This window comes from Salvelinus alpinus, chromosome 18 (genome assembly GCF_045679555.1).
Source record: "Salvelinus alpinus chromosome 18, SLU_Salpinus.1, whole genome shotgun sequence".
Lineage (NCBI taxonomy): Eukaryota > Metazoa > Chordata > Actinopteri > Salmoniformes > Salmonidae > Salvelinus > Salvelinus alpinus.
In genome coordinates, this window is record NC_092103.1 from 14408335 (window position 1) to 14433345 (window position 25011).

The window sequence follows — 25011 nt, forward strand, 5'->3', positions numbered from 1 at the left end:
TCCTGATTAAAGAAGCAATAAACTGGCCTGTTTCTCAAACTAGACACTATTGTACTTGTCCTCTTGCTCAGTTGTGCAACGAGGCCCCCCACTCCTCTTTCTATTCTGGTTAGAACCAGTTTGAGCTGTTCTGTGAAGGGAGTAGTACACAGCGTTGTACGAGATCTTCAGTTTCTTGGCAATTTCTCACATGGAATAGCCTTCATTTCTCAGAATAAGAATAGACTGACGAGTTTCAGAAGAAAGGTCTTTGTTTCTGGCCATTTTGAGTCTGTAATAGAACCCACAAAAACTGATGCTTCAGATACTCAACTAGTCTAAAGAAGTATAAAGAAAATCTGCCGTTTCCAGCTACAATAGTAATTTACAACATTAACAATGTCTACACTGTATTTCTGATCAATTTGATGTTATTTCAATGGACCAAAAAATGTGCTTTTCTTTCAAAAACAAGGACATTTCTAAGTGAACCCAAACTTTTGAACGGTAGTGTATATATATGGGGAATGGAAATGATGCAAACAGTTACATTGACAGATTGTGGGTTCTATCTGCAATACTAAAGCTGATCTAACCTCCTACAAAAAAGAAACAGTCTCTTTAAAGTGTTGACAGTTCCTTTTCTTTCAGTGGTTCTCAAGAAAAGCTACAGTACAGGCAACTTGAGGTAAGACAATGAGAAGTGGACGGCAGCCACAATGCTTTACTGTTTTGTTCCGTGGTGTCCACAGGATCTCAGGCCTCTAGGAACAGCTCTCAGGGAAGAGATCTATCAAACCCACACTGGCTCACATCATACTGTCCTTGTAGCTTCTGATAGTCAGCATAATCATAATGAGTCGGAGAGAACATCTCAGCATCTTTGCCCAGGCTGTCAGTCTTTGTCTCTCTGTAAACCTCCCTCTCTTTATATCTCACCTAAATCTGTGTTTGACATTTGTATCCCCAGGTAACTGGAATGTGAGGTGAGATGGGAGTAGTGGGGTAAGATGGGGCCACCGCTCTGCTCACGGACCCCTGGAGGCTCCTGAAGGCCCCCCCCCCCCACCCCCGAGTCCCCAGAACCAGACAGACTGTCTCCCTCTATCTGGGCTCAGTGATGGGAGAGAGCAAAGTGATTTAGAGCAGACCCATCATTACCGCTTGGTAAAACTGCCCAGATAAGATCGTATTATTAGCTTATCCAGCTGAAATACAGAACACCTTAATTAACTGTGGCAGTCTGCTTAAGGACAGTCAATGACAAGGATCTTGTCATACACACCTTGTTAACAGTGGACCTGGGATGTCATCGTGACTAAAACTGAAACGTCAGATCTCGGCTATTTATACTTCCCCGGTTACAATGAGAGGCTGAGGAGGATGTTTTTCCAGCTGAGTACATGCTTTTGCCTTATATAAATTGAATAGCGACCAATGCATTCTTTCTGTCATTTGCAGTGTTCGGGTTGAGGTATTGTTAACCTGGCAACACTACTTTGTACAGTATGAGTATTATACAGTATGAGTATTACACACAGAGTATTGTACAGCATGAATATTATACAGCGTGAGTATTATACAGTGAGTATTACACACTGAGTACTGTACAGCGTGAGTATTGTACAGCATGAATATTATACAGCGTGAGTATTATACAGTATGAGTATTGTACAGCATGAGTATTATACAGTGAGTATTACACACCGAGTATTATACAGCGTGAGTATTATACAGTGAGTATTATACAGTATGAGTATTATACAGTATGAGTATTGTACAGCATGAGTATTATACAGTGAGTATTACACACCGAGTATTGTACAGCATGAGTATTGTACCGCGTGAGTATTATACAGTGAGTATTACACGCTGAGTACTGTACAGCATGAGTATTGTACAGCATGAATATTATACAGCGTGAGTATTATACAGTGAGTATTAAACCCTGAGTATTGTACCGCGTGAGTATTATACAGCATGAGTATTATACAGTGAGTGCATCAGTGAGCAGCACAGGGGTGTCTTCCTAACAAGCAAGGTTTCCGCTGTGAATCTGTTGTATAGAAAAAGGTACACAACACGTTGCAAGGAATGCTAGATGGAAATAGACCACTCACCAAAAAATGATGTTCTTTTCAGTAGGAGAAGGAGTAATTGTTCTGAGAATCTTAAGACCGTTCACCTGGAACGGCAGAAATGACCTTAAAGATTCTCAGAACAGAAAACAGAACATTTGCTCTTTCTCCATCTGAAAATAAGATTTTTTCCCCCACCAATTTCTGACGGCCATCTTTTTGAGCGGAAGATGTGCATGAACGTTTCTAGGAATGGTTTATATGTCCTTTCACCATCGCTTTCTATTGAGCTATTGTTCCCCTACGGCAGACAATATAACAAGGACTGTATATGTGTTTGTATGGAGGAGTCTGGCGGACTATTTCTGTCCCAGTAGGTGGCCAGGAACAACCACAAAGAGCAGAGGTGACAAAACTTTTAATTTGGAGGACCAGTCAGGCATACTGCTCCAGTCTGCAAAGAACAGTTGTTTGGGAAAAGAATGTTTCAGTTTTAAAACGTTTTTTTTCTGTTATGACACAACACAAGAAAGGTAACTTTAGTGGTACACCTGTCAAGACAATATTACCACATTCTTTCTCAATGAAAGACGATGAAATATAACATGCTATTTAAAATGTTTATGTTTGTAAAAAGGCATGTCAGGACATGTTATGGCATTTGTATACATTTCCACATCCAGAAAATCTTCTGCATATTGCAATACATATACATCCTATACATTTCCTTTGACAGATATATGGTTACAATACAAGTTGAAAGTTGTAATCGTCATATGTACAGGATACACATGGTGTACACTGTCCAAGGAAATGCTTACTTGCAGGTTCCTTCTCTACAATGCAACAACAATAAGAACTAATAGGAGTTAAGAATATGAACGTAAAGTAATACAATGCATGTATTACGGGATTAAATACACAAAACAGCTGGATAGCAGTATGTGACAGTACAAAACCCTACACCCCACCTCAGTATCAGGCACAGAGATTCTAGAAGGCTGTGTCATGCCTCTACTGTCCAGGAGACGGGAATCCCATAAAAAAATCAATACATTTTCAAAACAATGGAAATTCTTTACAGTAAAAAAACAATAAATAATCAAATATTTGCAAGTTTAACCATCAATTGAGTGTTTGGGTTCATCCCAAGACATACAGTAAATATGAACATAATTATAAAACATGATATAGTCTGCTCATGGTCCCCCGTGTAAATGAGTCCCCCCTGTAAATGAGTGCCCAGGGAAACGAGGTCAGCAGCTGTCAGGGCCTGCATGTGTTGATGTTCTTGCCAGCGGCTGCGTCCTCCACCAGAGACAGGTGGTAGTCAGTAGAGAGGGTGAGCTGAGAAATGCAGCCCACCAGGCCCCACAGGTACTGGCCATGGGTATACAAGCCAACCTCTTTCATTCCACCTGCAGAAACCATGGCATCATCATCATCATCCTTAATATTATTTTCAACATCCATATTACCACCATATAATTCCCACCACCACCCCTGCTATCTCCATCAACAGCACTACTGACCAAGGTACACCATGCTGTTGGTATTGAGCTGTCTCATGTTGCCTGGTGATCTCCCTGTACTGGTCTCATAGTGGTCCACTGTCAGGCTCCCATACTGGCCATCTCTGATAAAGACACAACCTTATTACATCACACCACCAGGACGCAGACCCAAATCGCTGTGTAAATGCAGGTAACGTAATTGTTTGTCAACACGTCAATATTTCTGAGCCAAAGAAAGGCTGGAATAGTGAAAGAGGTCACCTGATTGCCTTGACCCGATGCCATTGTCCATCACTAAAGGTTCCATTGATCATTACTATGGCAACACCACTTCCAAGGTTATAGCTGAATTGAAAGGGTCAACGTTAGAGAGAAGCATGATCTCTCTCTCTCTCTCACAAACACACTCTCTCTCTCTCTGACCCCTGGCATATAGCCTCCATTGTTTACGGGGCTACCTGTACCTGAAGATGAGAGCCCCGTCCTCCAAGCCCAGAGAAACAAAGTCACTGTTGGCCCTCACAGGAGTGTGGCCTCGCCATAGCAACAAGCCATCCTGAGCGGAGCTCCTAAAGCGCAGCAACACATGAGTCCTGCAGCCTGACACCCTAATACAGAGATAGTAGTCAAGAGTGAAGAGATAAAATAAGTATTATCTACTGACATGGTTAGTCGATACATAATGAAATATGCAAATAATCTGGAAAATCGAAGGGGCATACCTCTTTAAAATGTCCTTGTTGTTATAAACGAGGTAGCTTCGTCCAATAAACTGGGGAGTCTCAGTTGCCTCGGTTACTAAAGGATATACAGTGTCTTCAGAAAGCATTCATACCCTTTGACTTTTTCCACATTTTGTTGTGTCACAGCCTTAATTAAAAAATTATTAAATATGTGTATTTTCTAATCCATCTACACACAATACCTCATAATGACAAAGTGAAAACATGTTTTTAGAAATTTTTGTAAATGTATTGAAGATGAAATACAGAAATATGTCATTTACATAAGTATTCACAACCCTCAGTCCAGAATCACCTTAGCGATTACAGCCTCCCAGGCTTTTCTTTAAGCTCTGTCAAGTTGGTGGTTGATCATTGCTAGACAGCCATTTTTTTAAAGTCTAGACTGTAATTAGACCACTTAGGAACATTCAATGCCGTCTTGGTAGGCAAGTCCAGTGTTTATTTGGACTTATGTTATTGTCCTGCTGAAAGATGAATTAGTCTCCCAGTGTCTATTGGGAAGCAGACAACCAGGATTTTGCCTGTGCTTAGCTCTATTCCGTTTCTGCTCAAAGGGATAGGTGCCTCTAAAAATAGGTGCCTTTCTTTGGGAGGCATAGGAAAACCTCCCTGGTCTTTGTGGTTGAATCTGTGTTTTAAATTCAATGCTCGAATGTGGTACCTTACAAATATTTGTATGTGTGGGGTAGAGATGAGGTGGTCATTCAAAAATCACACTATTATTGCACACAGAGTCCATGCAACTTATGTGACTTAAGAAAATTCATACTCCTGAACTTATTTAGGCTTGCCATAACAAAGGTGTTGAATATGTACTGACATTTCAGCTTTTCATTTTTAATTAATTTATGAACATATCTAAAAACATAATTCCACTTTGACATTATGGTGTATTGTGTGGAGGCCAGTGACACAAAATCTCAATTTAAATCAACAAAAAACTTAATCCTGTAACAACAAAATGTGGGAAAAGTAAAGGGGTGTGAATACGTCCTGAAGGCACAGTAAAGGGGAACCTGTACTTACCCCCAATTTCCACTAGATGGCAGTACAACTTTTCATATGGACAGATTCAAATCAATAGGCTGTTTCCAATTACAAGTAAACGCCACATGCTTTCACATGCTGTTATACAGCTTATTGTTATAATATGTCATTGTAGAATTACGCACCGGAGCAACATGACACACACAGTGAGACTTACAGTTCATGCAGTAAGTCCCACATTCTGCTCAGCAATACCATGGTCAGAGAAGAGAGGAGAGAGGGTGAGAGGTGGGTACACTAGAGATGTGTGCATGCAGCATACACATGCATTATATAGTATAGCAGTGAGAGGTCTGACCTTGTAGGCAGTGCTTTCCAGTGTATCCCAGGGGACAGTCACACTCATACAAGGCCTGTTTTGGGCGGCACGTGCCCCTGTTGGCACAGGGTGAGTCTACACAGGGGTGCAGGGAGTTCTCTATGTTTACCCCTTCAGAGAAGTCCTGGGGCAGATGGATGCTGCGCTCATTAAGAGTGATCTGATAGAGATGGGAAGGGCAGAGGAATATGGAACAGTCAATAAGGATACAGGAGGATGGAGACAAATAGTTAGGGCAAAACTATGTAATGTATCCCCAGCAATCACTATGTACAATACTGTTATAGAACCACATAGCTTCAGTAAAGGTCACTGAGTGTATTTGACAGCGATGAGATTAGATTAGAAACTTTTACATTTCCTATGGGGGACATGCCCTGCAAACAATAATGAGCCGTTGGGACGTCCCCGTGACGTCATGAAATGGTTGCCTAAAGACGTCAAGACGTTGTGTCATGGTCCACTGGAGGATTTGTGTAGTTCCTGGTTTGTCCCGGGGATGTAGTGCAGATGGCACTCTTTTTCTAAGTGCAGAAATGTATTATAGGTAATGAATGTGTAGGGAGGGGACTTCTGAAATTATACAGACTTTGTGGTGCAGCAGAAAGGTCAGCATACCCCAAATCCAGAGGTTGGGAGTTCAAATCCCAAATTGGAAAGTCAGTACTAAGTGATCATGTCAAATGTAATCATATTGTCATTGATTACAGGTTTTTACACTATTTTAGCTGAACAGCGTACCATTTACCTTAAATCAAATCAAAGTTTGTCACGTGCGCCGAATACAACAGGTGTAGACCTTACAGTGAAATGCTTACTTACAGGCTCTAACCAATAGTGCAAAAAAGGTATTAGGTGAACAATAGGTAAGTAAAGAGGTAAGTAAAACCCCTATGCCATTTCATTGCTTTACTTATAATGGTTTGAGCAGTAGCGTGCCGTGGGCCTGGCGCCTGGGCCTTCAGTGAGGTCCTACACAGTCCCACCCGAATTAATCCACCTGTTATTACCATCATTTAGATGCCATGGCTCTAGACACTATACATTTAGACAGAAACGCAGTATAACCAGGCGTTGCGTCACCTTGAAATTGACATTTTTTTCAGAGAATTGCAGGGGAAGAGTACAATACAGTACAGTTCAACTAATAGGCAAGAACATAGTCGAGTGCAACAGAGTTATATTAATATTCTTCTTCTATCCATTTCTGGTCCACAAACTTTGAGCTTTAAGTCCCCCAAAAAATAAATACAGTGTGTTCACTAAACAGCGCATTGTCGCACCCAAAGCAGTTTCACCGTGATGATAAAGACACATAACTATTCACTGAAAATAAAAGAAAACAAATAATTTGCAACATAGGCTATTTGCCATTTTATTTTGTTAATATATAGGCTATTTAATATTAACTAAATAAAATGCGAAACATACATACACATTTAATAAAAAATAACATGCATTGTATGCCTACTCACCAAAGACTGATTATTAGACAGTTGCGTGCGCTTAGGGGATCGTGAGAAAAATGCTGCAAGGCCATTGAGGTTGGCAAAGAAGACCTTGCATTCTTTAAGCTTTGAGGCTCCTTGAGTCAGTACTAAATTTAGTCGATGTGCATAGCAGTGAATGAATAAGGCCATCGGTGCCCTCTCCTTAACTTTAGCCTGCACCCCATTGAGTCCAGATGCCATGACTGCTGCGCCATCAAAACACTGTGCCACAACTTTATCCAGACTACATTCATTTTCCTCCAAGAAACGGAAAATAAGAGCGGCAATGTCATCAGCTCGCTTGCCGCTTGTCACATCTTCAAACCGGATAAATCGCTCCTTGACTCCCGTGTCCGTCACATAACGCAGGACGAGTGAGAGCTGTAGCTCCACTCTGGTGTCCCCAAACGTTTTCAAAAGCACCATTGCTTGTAAGTGCCCAGCCGTACTTTGGTGTCTCGTTGCTGCCTTGGTTAGACAACTCAAGTTTGCAAAGCCAGTGTGGCTCCAAACACCAAATCGATCACTTGCAAATAATAGGCATTCCCAGCAGTACAGTTTGCAGTGCTTCTCGGAGCCTGTGAGCCATTGACAGCGCTCATAGTTGAAACTTTGAAAGTGGCGAACGAACGAACCCCTTTCCCGCCTGTGACAGGCTTTGTGGCGTCGGGCGACCTCTCCTTACAATGTCTAACTTTTCTTGAAAAGTTCGTCTTGAGAATGGCGTTATAATTATATCCTCGACCAAATCGATATCTTCTCCTCCTTCCGCCATTGTGGGTTCAAAAAACAGTAGAACGCGAATTAATTCGTTTATCAAATTTAGTTTCCTAGATCTGCATAGACCTGCCCATAGGACCTGCCTCTCAATATTGGTAATCCAATCAAAAGACGTGGACGCCCTACGCCTGCTAGCTGGCTCCTGTGTAACACTGGAGCCAGCCAGCAGGCGTACAATAGCCAACTCTAAAGCTGATTGGTTGACACAAAATTTTAATTTCCATTCACTTTAAGCTACAAGCGCCCGCACTGTTGATTCTGAAGGCCTGAGGGCAGATTTTAGACCCCTGGCAACACATGATGGCTGAATATGATTGGATAAAAGATCTAACGTAAAGACCAGCCCTCCAAGTCTCAACCTGGGTCTGGAAGCAGTGCAACCAAGAGGAAAGCTATGAAATGAAGAGTATAACTCTTACTCTGGGGAATAATTTAATACATATTTGTGGGAAAATATATTTTAAAAAAAATTATATTCTGATGATGTTTAGGCCAGCAGAGAAGGCCTTGCAGGCCCTGACGGCCCACCACTGGGTTTGAGACATCTGGGACTCACCTGACAAAAACTTCTAACCATGACACAATGTCCAAAGAACGTTCAGGGGACCATGACACAACGTCCCAAGAATGTCTTAAAAGCGGCTAACCGGGAACTATAAAAAGGTCCGCCAAAGAACGTTCACTTGGGACCGTCACCTGATGTTTTATTTGTAGTTTAGTTTATTAATTCGACCATTTAAAAAAACAAGCACTCATACAACTTGAAAAAGCCATACATGCACATGAGTTAAATCATGGAGGATAACACACAATAAAGTCTGGGACTTATTTCCATTGTGTTCCTCTTGAGACAAGATGGCTAGGTAAGATCGAACACGGTATGACAGCGAGATAATGAAACAAAAAACAAAGAAGAACATCTATTTCATCATTGCAGTTCACATCATAGAGGTCATTCACATGGGCACAGAAGACATCAAACAGTTTTTTACTTTATTTTTAATGCTGCCCAGAGGGGAAGTCATTTTTATGTGCAGAGGCAACTCATTCCACTCCAGTATACAAGACAGTACCCTTCCCAGCATTACTCCTGAACCTGTATCAGCACACGTTAGCGACACCTGATCTGGGGCCTCATATATAAAACTGTGCAGAGGATTCACGTCAAAAGGTGGAGTATGGACGAAAAATATTCTGATTTATAACAGTGTGCACGCACGTCCAACGCCGGTTTACCTTCATAAATCACAATGAACTTGAAATTTGGCGCATGTGAGCGAGCGTCTTGTCCCACCCTTTTAACGCCCATAGTTGCCTATAAATAGTCAGTGAAACGTCCCTAATTAATATTCATCCTTACTGACTGCATGACGACAATGACGGCAAATCACAACAGAAAGGCTAAAAAAAGAAATTTCACCCAGTGTGAAATGGAAGTTCTTGTAGGGGAGGTTGAAGCAAGAAAAAATATATTGTTTGGTGGACACAGTGTGAGCATTACAAATGCCAAAAAGGCGTTAAGAGTGGCAGCATGTGGCGGACGCTGTGAATGCTGCTAGCTCAGAAGGTCGGACCCTCTCAGAAATAAAAAAGAAGTGGTCCGACATAAAAGTGGAGGCCAAAAGGCGCATAGCCTTCTGAGTGGAGTAGTGACGGAGGTGGAGGGGGACACGGACATGCAAGACGCACCGGATGATCCAGGTATGTAATGAGAATTCCCTCGCTTCAAAAGAGTCAACCAAATGCATTCAAGTTGTGTTTAAACATATATTTACACTAACAATTGTGACATTTTCTATTGTTTTTAGTCGCTGCGTGTTCCAGCGCGGGTCGGTGGTGCTGCAGCTGAGCGGAAGCTGAGTGTGCCCAGCCCCGGTGTCTCCACTGCACCTCGTGCATCACAACCCTCCAGCGGCCATGTCCTCACATATGCAGTCCTGCAAACGCAAAGAGACTATAGACGCTATTAACGAGGTTGCCAAGGAGTTGAAGTGGGACAGGCACGGCTTGGTTTCTGCGGGTGCTTCTCTGTAAAGCTGGGTCCACTACAGCACAGAGATCCAAGAGAACAACGCTTGGTAATCGGAACCGGCTCATAAGCCACTCATCATCATTGGCCAGTAAATCTTGCTGGTCTCTGAAAATTCACTCTCTCCGAATTCTTCCATTCGCCAAATCTTCCAACAGTGCCAAAGCAGCCATTGTGGGTCATTACGCATTGTAATTGGATGCCTTTTTATACCCACCCATTTGATTGTCAAAGCTACCCAATTGCGTAACACCTTCAGGTGTGGTAATTACCCTGATTGTAACTGACAATGACAGGGCCATTATCACATTGACAGTTCTGCACAACAAACATGTGATAACAATATGTGAAACTGTGCACTCGTATCTGCCCGACTGAGGCATCGAAAAATGCATTCGTTTAAACGTAATTTGTCCTAATGTTCACCTTATTATTTATGATAATACATTTAATAACGTGCAAGTATTGTTTAAAAATTACAGATACAATTAAATATGATTCCCGATTAAACTGTACAGCATATTTGAGGGGTTCTTTTGCAAAAACAGAGCATTTCTTGAGTTTCATCCTTTTGCCATCGGAGTCACAGTTTCTAATTTCTGCAGTTTATGTGCGTACGTATGGGTCAAAGTGTCAGTGGAGGACCGCACATTCTCACTTAGAAAGTGGCGTACACCTTATTTTGTAATCAGTTAGATATCTGGGCGCAGAACCATAAATACTCCCGTAAACCGAACCCAGTCTAATCTGGGACACCCTAGCCTCAACAGGCAGCCAATTGAGTTCTTGAAAGCAGCTCCTGCCTATGTGAGTATGTGGACTCCCCTTCAATACTAGCCTGATCAGCTTATTCTGGGTTATCTGGAGCTTCCCCTTCATAAGCTTAGATAAGCCACCAAACCAGGAAGTACTAGCGTGTCAAAATGGCATTGAATGAGGGCAGTGGCGAGCACTTTCATGGAGTCCTTATCAAGCAGCTTGGACTTTCTACCCAAACACTTAGTCCTGGCATTAACCTTCCCTAGCACTTTAGTGGGAATGCTCACACCTCATAAGGACTATTAAAATGAAAGCCCTGAGAACGTCCTAAAAAGGTCCTGACTTGGTCCTCAGTGACATCCTGGGAACGTACAGGGAACTAGACAAAGGTCCCCCAGGGAACGTTCCCTTGGGATCATCATGTAGTGTTCTTAGAACGTCACTGGGATGACGCCGTACCGAAACCCTTAAGGGACAAAATGGGAACGTCGCCGAATGTCCACCCGTTTACTGGGTGGTGTCATATCTACCAACCAAACACTGGGGGCTCATTGGTCTTTGGTACCTTTTGGATACTGCCAGTGAAGTGATGGAGCAGGGCAGCACCAGCGTTGATCTTAGTCCTGGGATTGGTGTGTTCTGGAACGCCCCCGATGTACAGAGGACCGCTGCACCTGATCTGAGTGAATGCTCCCTGAACAACAGGAGAGAGGAAGCCAAACTACATTTACTTCAATCTATATTTACTTAAAACAACAATCAAAGACGACCAAATTCACATTTCACTATTCTTCTAATTTACAGTTTGAATACATCATGATCAGTCTTTACTGAAATGTTCAGTGTATGTTTTCAGCAGGCTCCATGAAGGTCTGTACCTCACCCAGGCTGTGTGTGGGCATCTGGTTATCCACCTGCAGGATGCCCTCTCTGCCCGTCCTGGAGACACGCAGCTCATGCCACTCGTTCATTGTGAGCGTCTCTTCACTCCTGCACATGAACGGATACATCAGCCTTACCAGTGCTGACCAGACACACCATTTCTCCTATTTGGTTACATTTATGTAATGCCTTGGTTCTGCACATAGAGGGCCTTTCCTCAGAATGTGATTGCTCGACAACGTCAACATGTTGAAATATAAATAAATGTGCATGCTTCTCAAAAACGGGACTCTCCCACGACTAAGCAACCCTACTGTTATCCCTAACCTGATGGTGGCTGTCCCAGAGCCACAGTCGAAGCTGAACTCCAAGTATCCTCCCAGCAGACTGATTGACAGGAAGTCTCTGCTGGCTGAGTCCTGGCTGTAGAGCAGAATGCCATCAGGAGCCGTCGGCCTGAAGGTCACCTCAAACTCCATCCAGGACAGGTAGTGTCTGGAGGACCGAGGCCAGAGGGCGCTAGCGTATGACAGCACAGACGCATTAAAGTACGGCACCACCAGCTGGAAGCCTGGGGGAATACATGGAAGGGGTTACAGTGTAAGGTGTGTGTGTAATTACAGTAGGTTCAAAATAAAAAATGTGGAGATGTGGTAGCTACTCACTCTCCTGGCATAGAGGACCCCTATAACCCAGTGCACACAGACATATGTACCCATCTGCATGGCTGGCAAAGCAAGTTCCTTCATTGGCACAGGTGACCCCTTCACAGACACTGGCACTGCATTCACCTACAGGGTGAACCACATACACCATAGTGTACCAGTCATTTAAACAGTCCTACATACATTCTGTCATACATGTATAGATGTTTATGAAAGTGAGCAAGAGAGCGAGGGAGAGAAAGACAGAAAGAGAAAAGAGGTAGAGATATATTGAAAGAAAGACAGATACGGAGAAAGAGTGAAAAAAAGAAAGACCGAAAAAAAGACAGAAATTGTGTCAGTCCACAAATGGACCAAAACAAAAATCCCTTTTTACATAATCTCATTTATTGAGTCAGCTCATTAGGGACTATTGTGTCTGACCACTTTGGCATCTCCCTGCTGGCATTCATCAAATCCTATTGAACTAGAACACAGACTTCCTTTCTGTCTCTCTGAATAATAGGAGTGATGAGGAGGAAGCCTTCCAGAGGCTGCCATAGAAACGCATCTCCCCAACCCTAGGCCATTCTAACCAGACGCAGACCCACACATCAAAGCTTTGTCTGCTCAGTCTTAATGTGCACATGTTGTACACAACAAGCACTGCTGTGTGTCACAATATCTACTGAACAACTGACTCAAGATGACAGTATGTTCTTAGGATATTCAGACATCAACAAGAAGGCAAATTGGCCAGTGACCAGGAAGTTGTTGGTTCCAACAGAAAATAAGACATAACAAGGGGCTTCAGAACAAATAGAAGTTTATAACCTACTGTCATTAAACACTTGTATGTTAATCATTGATTGACATGTTACTTGCTATGACCTTCACGCAATGACATAAATAAGCAGGGATAAACTCACCAAACGGAGAGAGTAAATGAGGTGAGAGATTATGATGGAAACATTAATGTATTAGAATCCAGTGGCTTCAGGTCAATGACTCACCCACATCCGCCCCACTAAGAGCCCATCCCATTGGCCAAGGCCTCATGTCCGTCACCCTGCTGTTGATACTTAGCGTCTGGATACACCCCTGGAAACCCCGATTGGTCCCTGCTGTCCTGGCCAGCCAATAAGCATTAGGGGAGCCGCCCACGTAAAGAGGGGTTCTGAATGTGATCTTATTGTAGTCGCCCTGTAGGATCAGAGATTAGGAGATACACACCCGGACAGGGGCCACACGTAGGGTTATTACATTGTATAATGTGTATTTACCAGTAGCAGCAGAGTGTGCTCTTTTGTAATGCATGTCCTATATACAGAATGAATTGTCCTCACCTGTGCGTGTCCTGTCACAGGTGTGTCATTGTCCAGTCTTAGCCAGCCAATCGCACCCTCCCTGCCGACAACGACACTGTGCCACTGGTCCAGTGCCACCCGACTCCCACTCACTATCTGGGCAGTGCCTGTGCCACAGTTAAACCTGCACACACAGATAGAGGTGAGTCAGTCAGTCAGTGCGTGACTGACTGACTTGTATCAACATGCACCCACCTAAAGTGGAGCTTCCCATGTATGAGAGCCAGTGAGGTGAAGTCTCCACTGCCATGTTCATTCTCCCCACAGAACAACAGAAGGCCATTCTCGGAGTCAGTCTGTGGAGTAACAAGACAGGGGTGAGCATCCATTTGTTTTACATTCTTTAGAATACCATTGACTTTTATTTGGGATGCACAAAATAGCTTATTACAGCTTATTTCTATGAAGGAAATGCAACACATTCAGAATGAAACAGACATCAACATTTTACCTTAAACTCAAGCATGATCTGAAAGGATTGATAGGAATTCTTCAGAGGCTCAAAGGCAACATGGGAGAAGCCGTAAAACTGTGGATATTTCACCACTACAACTGGAGGACAAAGAAACCCAGAACAAAAATAAACAAATAAGCTCAAATTCAGTAGCAAAACAGAAAGACTAGTGTCCATCAACTAAGCAATAATGGTCCATTAGAGAGGTTCTCGTCTCACCCTGAGAGCAGGCGTCCCCTCCTCGGCCCAGGGCACAGTAACAGCGAGATCCCCCACTTTGGTAATCATCTATACACACACTGTTGAGAGAACACACAGCATCCTCACAGGCCAGGTCATAAAGCTCCCTCACCTGTCCATTCCACTGGGACCTAGGGCTGGGAGGGGTAGGGGAGAGGGGGCCAGCCAGGGTGGAGTGGGCCGGGATTGGGGCTGAGCTAGGGGTCGGAAGAATGCTATCCAGGCCTGGAGACGAGGTGAGGGCAACTGGGTTGGTGGTAAGGGTGTGGTTGGCGGGAATGGGTGTGGTAGAGGTGGATATTATAGTGGCTGCCTTGTTAGCAGTGATGATGGTGCCAGAATCAGCAGTGTTCTCTCTAGGAGACATTCCTCCTCCCCCTGTGTGTGAGATGGGACTCCATGTTCGGGACCTCGGCAGAGATCTTCTGTCTTCTTCTGGAGAGAAAAGTGGCTGGAGCAAAGACAGTAGGACACAATAAAGAAGAGATACTTGGACGTTTGGGAAATAGCTAACGAGAAACATAGTGATTGTGAAGCCTGCATGACACTGTCTTTTACCTCCTGAATGAGGGCCCCATAATCAGAGTTCTTAACATCAGTCAAATCCTCCTGATTAATGTTGCCGTTGCCAGGAGAACCCTGACCCAAGCTCCCGCTGCCCCCCTCCTGCACACCTAACACAGAGACATGAATAAATGACAATCACGGACATGGACGAGCAGTTTATCAAATCATTAATGAAGAGATGCCTCCCCACACTCACTGAAGGTCCATATTGGGTCAGTGATGGCACTGTGTGGGCTGGCTCCGTAGACATTGACTGCCTGGACAGCAAAATGGTACTGAGTGTCAGGATCCAGTCCTCTCACAACCACCGAGCTGCTGTTCACTGGATCCTTTAGGGACGTCCACTCAGAGTCCAGCTCTGGTCTGCATGGTATCACAGTAGAGACAGACTCTGAGGTAACGGTATAAGTAACTGTGAATGCATTTAACTTGTTAAACCAGCCATTACAATCTGACTGGGTAGTGTGTCAAAGGCGGGTAAGGAATAGGTTAGGAACTCTTACACACGTTAGACAGCGTCCATGTACACGTGTGAGACAGGCACTTCCAAAACACAAACACCTGCTTGCTTACAGTAATTGCGTGCTCATATTGCCATTGCTGGGACAGGTTGAGACATTATAGAATTGTGAAGGTCTGAACAACAGCCTGTCAGTGAAACTGAGCTCAGCAAAATGTAGACAAGTGAAGTATGTTCGCGTTGCCCTTGTCCACAAAGTCATGCTGACTACAGCCTTCATAAGTATTATACTGCCTTTGTCAACATCCTTCAACTCCGGTCACGTAGTTTCAATGATAGTCCGTATCCATCCTCTATTCACAACAGATTCAAGCGAGGAAAGACTATTTGTGACTCAAATAGTTACCAGGAATATAAATTCATTCAGATGACCTCCAGTCATTTTAGCCCTCTAGTCATTTTGTTAAAAGGACAGAACAGTGTCTATCTGGATACAGACACACATCATCTCTCTCTGGTGTATACTGTATGTGTGTGGTCTGTCCCTGGCTCTGGATATCTGCTATCTGGCCATTCTGGCAGCTCTTTAGACAAGAGATGAATTACTCAATAAAAATCCTACGGTACTTCACAGCATCATTAACATTCCATGTTTGGTCCCAACACGCAAACAACAGGCTGCACGCAAACATTTACTCGGTTTGCTGTTCAAATGACTCCTTTTGGAATGTCCATTCAAATCTATCAAAATGTTTGACTAATTGACTATTTCTTGTTGGCAACCATTCTGTAAGAGCAGTGGTTCCAGGAGATTGTTGAAAATAGCCACCGTATGTTATGTACAACCTAATCTCCCGTGGACAAATTCTGCGTGTAGACCGAAGAATCAGCCGGGATTGAATGGGAGGTGTGAGATAACGAGCTGGAGTAGTTCAGGTCTTTGGGTTTTCGCCGCTGGTTATACAGATGTATCAGGATTAGGTGAAGACTGAGAGTTTCCTTTTGTGGGGGTGGAAACTTCACAAACCGCCGGAACTGTCCATTTCTAAACACATATAGACCCACAAGTTAACGAGACAGCTGACCAAATTTTGCAAGATTTTACTTCTGGGTTAACCGAGATTATGCACAACCATAATATTTTCAGCCAAAATGGTCTTCGAAGTTAATTGAAGGACACATTTAACCATTACACACTTTCAGGAAAAATAACAGCAGTAAAGGAAAGAAAAAGACAAGCGGTTGCCTGGGACACACTCTAATAAGCACTATAATAGAAGAAGAAAAACAACTCTTACCTGATATAAAACACAATGAAATGAAGGACAGGTGAGCTTCCCTTTCTTTCACTCTGTTTCCATGACAACTCGGTTTCAGTATCCGAAACAGCCCCTACGGCTGGTTGCGAGGGGGCCGAGGGGGGCATGCACATCTCTGTTGAGGGTAGAGGTGGAGTGTGGAAAGACACAAAAACAATCAAAGATGTGAAATCTTTTCTCTGAAATTCCACGTCCTTGTTAGTAACTCAAAGCGTGGGTGCATTCAGGGGCAGTGGAGCAAAGGGTCATTCAGTAGGTTCCATGACACATGAACATCCCCTCAACCCCCAGCATCAAATTGTTGTTGTACAGTAGAGTGAATGAACTGAAAATAACAATCCCAGAAGAGCCATTTGTAGTCAAAGTGCCATCTCCAACTATACCACTCTTTTCTAAACATTCAGTAAATTCAGCCCCAGATTCATTGCGACATGCAGTCAGCTCACTGGTTTTCCCTCATTCAGGATGACTAGACTGGCCAAGGTGAGTCCCTCTGCTCCATCCACTGACCTGGTTGGAAGGTGCTGACTCTCCGTGGCACGCTGGGTCGTCCCTCTCCTGCCCATCCATACGCACCGACACTAAACACATACTGAGCTGCCATCTTCAAACTGCCAATTTCTACATCCTTACAGCCACAGGAAGATAAAAAAAAAATATATATATATATAGGAAGACACAAACACTGAATCTCATTTTGTGCTCATTCTATCAGTAATCTCAGTTGAATGATATTAGTTGAACATGCAATGCAAAATACACTTACAAAAATTGTGTGCCCATTGAACTTTACCTGAGGGTAAAAATAAAGCATTTTCAGAGAAAAATTGTTGAAAGAATCACTTGGAAATATAACGTATTCAATATAGAAGGAGAAATAGCTCACTGTAGCCAACATGTCCAGACTGAGACGAACATTCACTGCTACAGCTGAACTTGCTGGACGGCCATTCCTCATCTCAGTGTAAAACACCTACAGCAGAACACACAAATACTGCATGTAGTATTATACATTATAAATATACATATCTGTATACAATCTCAGATTAAAATCACCTCTGGGATCATTTGTACTGTAAAACAATCAAGGAAACCATGTGGTTGTCTGTACACAAAAGGCAAATGAGTCTAAAGGACTGTGGGAAGTTGAGGATAGCAGAGGACAAAAAAATAACCTATACGAGACAAACAGAACCAAGTCTAAGTTACTGTAGCCCACTGAACTGTATCAGATTTCTGGGCTGACCTAGCTCATCGTTTAGCAATGTGGCCCATTACAATGACAAGCCATAGTCAAAGCTGAAACACTAACTGCATGTTGTTTAAGGGTAGACCAATTAGTGTACAGCTGCCTGCTCAACCACTACAAGACAAGATTACTGCCACGCTGAACAATATCTCTGTCACACTATTAAAAGCAGACAACGGAACTCCAAATGAGACAAAGAGCTGAAATAACTCAAAAATATCTCAAGGCTTGCAGTCTGTTCAATTGAATTAGCATCTTGCCACAACCAGCACCTCACAGACTACAATATGCCATATCAATGTGCGCACCTCTCTTTCCCTGCACATTAGCAGATTGTTCAAGACGCCAGCAGTACACTCACATGTCTAATAGGATTGAAGTGTTCCTTGTCCTTCTTACTTCCAAATATCCTCCCTGAGCCTGTGCTGGTACTGCACAGTGTTGGCATTAACTCTCTAAGGGTAAACTCCTGTCCTGTACAGTTCCTTCAGGAAAGTATTCAGACCCCTTGACTTTTTTCACATTTTGTTATGTTACAGCCTCAGCAATCTACACACAATAACCCATAATGACAAAGTGAAAACAGGTTCTTAAACATTTTTGCTAATTTATTAAAAATAAAAAAACAGACATTCCTTATTTACATAAATATTCAGACCCTTTGCTATGAGACTCAAAATTGAGCTCAGGTGCATCCTGTTTCCATTGATCATCCTTGAGATGTTTCTACAACCTGGAGTCCACCTGTGGTAAAATCTATTTATTGGACATGATTTGGAAAGGCACACACCTGTCTATATAAGGTCCCACAGTTGACGGTGCATGTCAGAGCAAAAACCAAGCCATGAGGTCGAAGGAATTGTCTGTAAATCAAATCAAATTTTATTGGTCACATACACATATTTAGCAGTTGTTATTATGGGTGTAGCGAAATGCTTGTGTTCCAACAGTGCAGTAGTGTCAAGCAATACACAAATCTAAAAGTAAAAGAGTGGAATTAAGAAATATATAAATATTAGGTTGAGCAATGTCGGAGTGACATTTACTAAAATACAGTTGAATAGAATACAGTATATACATGAGTAAAGCAGTATGTAAACATTATTATAGTGGCCAGTGATTCCCTGTCTATGTATAGAGGGCAGCAGCCTCTAAGGTGCAGGGTTGAGTAACCGGGTGATAGCCGGCTAGCGATGGCTGTTTAACAGTCTGATGGCCTTGAGGTAGAAGCTGTTTTTCAGTCTCTCGGTCCCAGCTTTGATGTACCTGTACTGACCTCGCCTTCTGGATGATAGTGGAGTGAACAGGTGGAGGCTCAGGTTGTTGATGTGCTTGATGATCTTTTTGGCCTTCCTGTGACATCGGGTGCTATAGGTGTCATGGAGGGCAGACCGCGCCACTCTCTGGAGAGCCCTGCAGTTACAGGCGGTGCAGTTGCCATACCAGGCGTTGATACAGCCCAACAGAATGCTCTCAATTGTGCATCTGAAAAAGTTTCTGAAGGTCTTAGGGGCCAAGCCAAATTTCTTCAGCCACCTGAGGTTGAAGAGGCGCTGTTGCTCTTCACCACACTGTCTGTGTGGAAGAACCATTTCAGATTGTCAGTGATGTGTACGCCGAGGAACTTGAAGCTTTCCACCTTTTCCACTGTGGTCCCGTCGATGTGGATAAAGGTGTGCTCCGTCCTGCTGTTTCCTGAAGTCCACTATTCATTTTGTTGACATTGATGGAGAGGTTATTTTCCTGGCTCCACTCCGCTAGGGCCCTCACCTCATCCCTGTAGGCTGTCTCGTCATTGTTGGTAATCAGGCCTACTGCTGTTGTGTTGTCAGCAAACTTGATGATTGTGTTGGAGGCGTGCGTGACTACTCAGTCATGGGTGAACAGGGAGTACAGGAGGGGGCTGAGCACGCACCCTTGTGGGGCCCCTGTGTTAAGGATCAGCGAAGTGGAGGTGTTGTTTCCTACCTTCACCACCTGAGGGGGGTGGCCCGTCAAGAAGTCCAAGACCCAGTAACACAGGGTGGAGTTCAGAGTCAGACCCAGGGCCCCGAGCTTAATGATGGGCTTGGAGGGTACTGTGGTGTTGAAGGGTACTGTGGTGTTGAAGGCTGAGCTATAGTCAATGAACAGCATTCTGACGTAGGTATTCCTCTTGTCCAGATGGGATCGGGCAATGTGCAGTGCGATGGCGATTGCATTGTCTGTGGATCTATTGGGGCGGTAAGCCATGGAGAATGAGAGCCCACAGTCCTTGGGAGCGGGCCGCATCGGTGGCACTGTGTTATCCTCAAAGCAGGCAGAGAAGGTGTTTAGCTTGTCTGGAAGCAAGACGTCGGTGTCCGCAACGTGGCTGGTTTTCCCTTTGTAATCCATGATTGTCTGTAGACTCTGCCACACACGTCTCGTGTCTGTAGAGCTCCGAGACCAGATTGTGTCGAGGCAAAGATCTGGGGAACAGTACCAAAAAAGTTCTACAGCATTGAAGATCCCCAAGAACACAGTGGCCTCGATCATTCTTAAATGGAAGAAGTTTGGAAACTCCATGACTCTTCCTAGAGCTGGCCTTCCGGCCAAACTGAGCAATCGGGGGAGAAGGGCCATGGTCATGGAGGTGACCAAGAACCCGATGGTCAGTGACAGAGCTCCAGAGTTCCTCTGTGGAGATGGGAGAACCTTCCAGAAGGACAACCATCTCTGCAGCATTCCACCAATCAGACATTTATGATAGAGTGGCCAGACGGAAGCCACTCCTCAGTAAAAGGCACATGACAGCCCACTTGGAGTTTGCCAAAAGGCACATAACGGACTCTCAGACCATGAAAAACAAGATTCTCTGATCTGATGAAACCAACATTGAACTCTAGTCAGGATCGAGGGAAAGATGTACAGAGCAAAGTACAGCGAGATCCTTGATGAAAACCTGCTCCAGAGTGCTCAGGACCTCAGACAGGGGCGAAGGTTCACCTTCCAACAGGCCAACGACCCTAAGCACACAGCCAAGATAAGTCCAGCCAGAGCCCGGACTTGAACCCGATCGAACATCTCTGGAGAGACCTGAAAATAGCTGAGCAGTGATGCTCCCCATCCAACCTGACAGAGCTTGAGAGGATCTGCAGAGAACAACGGGAAAAACTCCCCAAATACAGGTGTGCCAAGCTTGTAGCGTCATACCCAAGAACACTCGAGGCTGTTATCGCTGCTAAAGGTACTTCAACAAAGTACTGATTAAAAGGTCTGAATACTTATGTAAATGTAATAGTTTTTTAAATGTTTTATACATTTGCAATATGCTCTAAAAACCTGTTTTTGCTTTGTCATTATGGGGTATTGTGTGTAGATTGAGGGGAAATTTTTATTTAATCAATTTTAGGATAAGGCTGTAATGTTACAAAACTTGGAAAAAGTCGAGGGGTCTGAGTACTTTCTGAATGCATATGTATAAAGTGCTTTCATTTCTAAACAGTAAATCAGATATGTATGAAAATACCCTCAAATAAAAAGGTGACATTATGTACAGTCGCCTCATGAAACATTTGATCTCAAATCCAAAATTATGGAGTATAGAGCACAAACAAATTAAAGAAAAAAAATCATAATTAGGGGAGTGTATATTTAATTCAATAAAATATCTTTCTCAGTATTAATTGTTTGCATCTTTCTCCTCATTAAAGTGACGCTCCCAAACGTTTGCATAATTTCAGCCAGTAATTTTAAAAGTGGTGCTCACGAGCCAAAACGGCTCACAGTTTTTTGTGTACTATGTCATCCAATCGTGTACTACGTCATCCATTTCGTATGATACTGTACGTTACGTCCTGCAAAAAAATATAATAAAAAATGTATGAATCCAATTCATACAATATGTTACAAATTTGTTGTGTTTAAGATACTGGACTGCATCTTTAAGTGCATAAAGACACTTCATGACAGGCTTTCCTTGCTAAATCATATCATGTACACAACAAAAGTCACCTTGGTAGTTCTTTACACTCATAACACAAATGCGGTTTGAAAATGGCAGATTTGGTCACTGATAAGCACCTAAATTGGACCGCAGTGGCTAACATGCTATACATGTCAGAGCTAAGAGTCTTCGACTCTCTGCTTTACAGCGCTGTATGGGATTCAGCTGACAGGCATTCTAAATGGCAGCACCAAGCACAACAAGTAGATGCCCCCATCCCTCCTGCCAATTGGGCTACTTTTGCATATTTTTTGTTGCTTGAGAGAGGGGAATGAAGTAAATCAGGAGAACTCGAACGAAGCTGTTGAGGATTATAATAAATACTGCTCTGATGTCATACAAGCAATCCACACAGCCCTGAGTCCAAATGTGCACTTCACATTTCCATATTATAAAACGAATGTAAATTACAGCATTAATGTTTATAATCGCATATGTTCAATGTACAGTTATAAGGATAACATGGCATCATACCCTGGGTTGTTCTGAACAGAATGAGCCTATGTTTGTTGTATTTAGAAGAAAATTGGCTGCGGAACACTCACCTGAATGCACTCATGAATCCATTCTATATGCACCAAAGTGCCTTGTGAAAACTTAACACTATAAGATTGTATTGTATAACTTAGCTAGTCATGTTGGCAATAGAACAGGCTTTCTAATGATGCCCACCTGACCCAGGTTGCGATTTATAATGGACCGTTTTTGGATTGCGTAAACACCAGTATTGTGTGATGGTGGGGATGCAGGTCCAGTCAGTGTGTGTGCCCCCAACACGCAAATACTGCTTACAGATATTTTTATCGATAATTATGATAAAAAGTGGGCTTAAAAATTAAGTTAGTAAATCACTTTACATCAGATTTTTTTTTAAACAGGGCAAATCTGAGGGGGCACGTGCCCTTTTGTCTTGGGCATAACGGATCTCGATGCAGGGCTATGTTCCAAACAAAAAAATACAAGTGTGCTTGGCTAGGAGAGCTCAAAAAAGCACCTCATAGTTGAAGGCTCTTTCCTTGAGTCTTAAAAGTGCATTGAAATTATTTAGTAACTGTGCACACTTTGGAGAGGTGTGGCCTCTTATGCAAATACTTGTCATTGTTTTGTCTTGTGTGGCACCTACCCCTCATTAACCATGAATATCGTTATTATATTACTGAATGTATCCACAGTATTTTCAGATTTCATTATCGACAAATCCTGCGAAAAGTACAGAAAATCCAAAATTTACATAAAAGCAAGTGTAATATTCGTATTCAGTCTTGTGTCAGGTGAAGTGATGTGTCCTCACCTTTAGTCTGATAATTTCCCCATAATCTCCAAAGTGTTCCCTTTCAATTGCTACCGTGGTTATGCATAGGTTTCTCATATTTTCTTCTGTTTGAAACCATTCAATTTGGTACTATCCCACGAGTGTAAACGGTTAACAAACAATCTGCAAAAATACAGTGAAGACAGGCTTGTTTTGGATCTCAAAGGTAGCAGTGACCAGAAATCTGACAGAATTGAACACTCTCATAAAGACACAGTTACTTTGTGGGGGAAACTTTCCCTGGGGGAAAGTGACTGGGGGTAAAATGACTTTGACTAGATGACAAAATGACTAGAGGATTTTACAAGCTGTCATGTGGATCTCTAAGCATGGATTATCCATTTAATCATCTCCTCCCAGGCTCAGGGCCTTGTCACAATTCTGTATTACAACTAGGAGTCTGAATATAAACAGTGACTAAAAGCAAACAACCCCTTTCTGATTTTCCCTTGGGAGAGTACATTTAAAACCTGCAGCAGCTAATGATGTGTGTGGGAAGCAAACTTTGCACAGTTTCACACGACAATGGGGTTTCTGTCTACTAGAGATATACCAAGGGAGGAAATTTGATTTGGAATAAATTGAAAACAAACTATTTTCTTCTGTTGGGAGAAGGGTATGCAGGGGTCAGTCGCTCTCTCTTCATGAGAACTTGACTAAGATCAGAGCTGGTTTTCCTTACAACACTCAAACATCATAATTCCAGAGGTGTACAGGTGAGACACACAGTAGATCTTACCTTGTAACCCGTAACAGTACTGATGTGTCTCCAGGGTATCCACCACTTGACCCGGACTGCAGTGCAGTTGATCGTCTCCAGCTCAATGTCCAGAGGTGGATGGAGACGCTCTGCACAACCAAGAAAAACATGACTATTTTTAACACAGTAGTACCAAGTGAACAACGACAGTGACATTTATAATTGTATTGAACAATTTTGTCCACTGGAAATTGTACTATAGGATGCTTTCAAACCCATAGAGCTGCTGAGTTGACAGCATAGCTCACATCCCTATATTACCTAGCTATCTTCCGTGGCAGCTATATTTTAGCTATATACTGGCAAAAGAAGTTCATTCATTAACATATATGGGCTACAGGTACGAATAACCCCCGATAAACTGTAACGCATTCCAAAAGTCACCAAAGTCCATGTGTCGCCTAAACATAACAATGCTGCAAGGATTTTATTGGGTGAATTTGGCTACATCATAATAAAACAAATACTAAGCTACACAACAAGTACTTGAATAAAATGTCCACAATAAATTGTCAGAACTTCAACTTAATGCAGGTGAGGACATTAACTTGCCTGATCCTCTGACGTACGTCCTTTTAACAGCAAAAGATATCCCCACCGCGTTCAGTAACACCAACACAATAAAGCACATGCGTATCTTTTGACTCAAGACATCCATAACTCAGAAAAAGTTAATAAAATGTAAACAACACAGAGCATAAAACTTTGAGGAATGCGTTTGAGCGAGTGTGCACTCCGTTGCAAACTGAAAATGTTTCCCGATAATAGGTGTGTGAATGCGCAAGCGAGACGAGTTCGATCATCTCTCAACATTCAACCGGATGATGATACCGGATCAACATTCGGATGATGATACCGGACAGCCTTCTCCACAGCGTATCTGGACCATATCGGCGGGAATTATCTTCAGTAGCCTACCAGTACAGTGGGCGTGTACTGTCCTCCAGTGTCGGACGCTACAGTTTTGACAGCACCTTCTATCAGTGCAGCCAGGTAGTGAGCAGTTAGGTGTAGGCGGCACGTGGGTTAAAGGATGAAGGAATGTTGAC

At 43.0% G+C, this 25011-nt stretch overlaps 1 protein-coding gene across 1 annotated transcript; it reads right to left on the bottom strand.

Moving 5' to 3' along the window:
• Window positions 1-2458: 2458 nt before the first annotated feature.
• On the bottom strand, window positions 2459-24048 carry LOC139543845 (pikachurin-like). The gene is made up of 22 exons (XM_071350319.1): window positions 23942-24048; window positions 17561-17647; window positions 17441-17467; window positions 17185-17302; window positions 16654-16789; window positions 15092-15258; window positions 14887-15002; window positions 14308-14779; window positions 14086-14186; window positions 13830-13930; window positions 13614-13758; window positions 13281-13470; window positions 12289-12414; window positions 11951-12194; window positions 11620-11731; window positions 11307-11435; window positions 5663-5843; window positions 4294-4369; window positions 4036-4179; window positions 3833-3916; window positions 3590-3693; window positions 2459-3475 (listed from the first exon to the last, which is right to left on the bottom strand). The coding sequence occupies exons 2-22, from the start codon at window positions 17630-17632 to the stop codon at window positions 3324-3326; spliced, it is 2997 nt and encodes a 998-aa protein (XP_071206420.1). The 5' UTR covers window positions 17633-17647; window positions 23942-24048; the 3' UTR covers window positions 2459-3323.
• Between the last annotated feature and the right edge of the window lie 963 nt (window positions 24049-25011).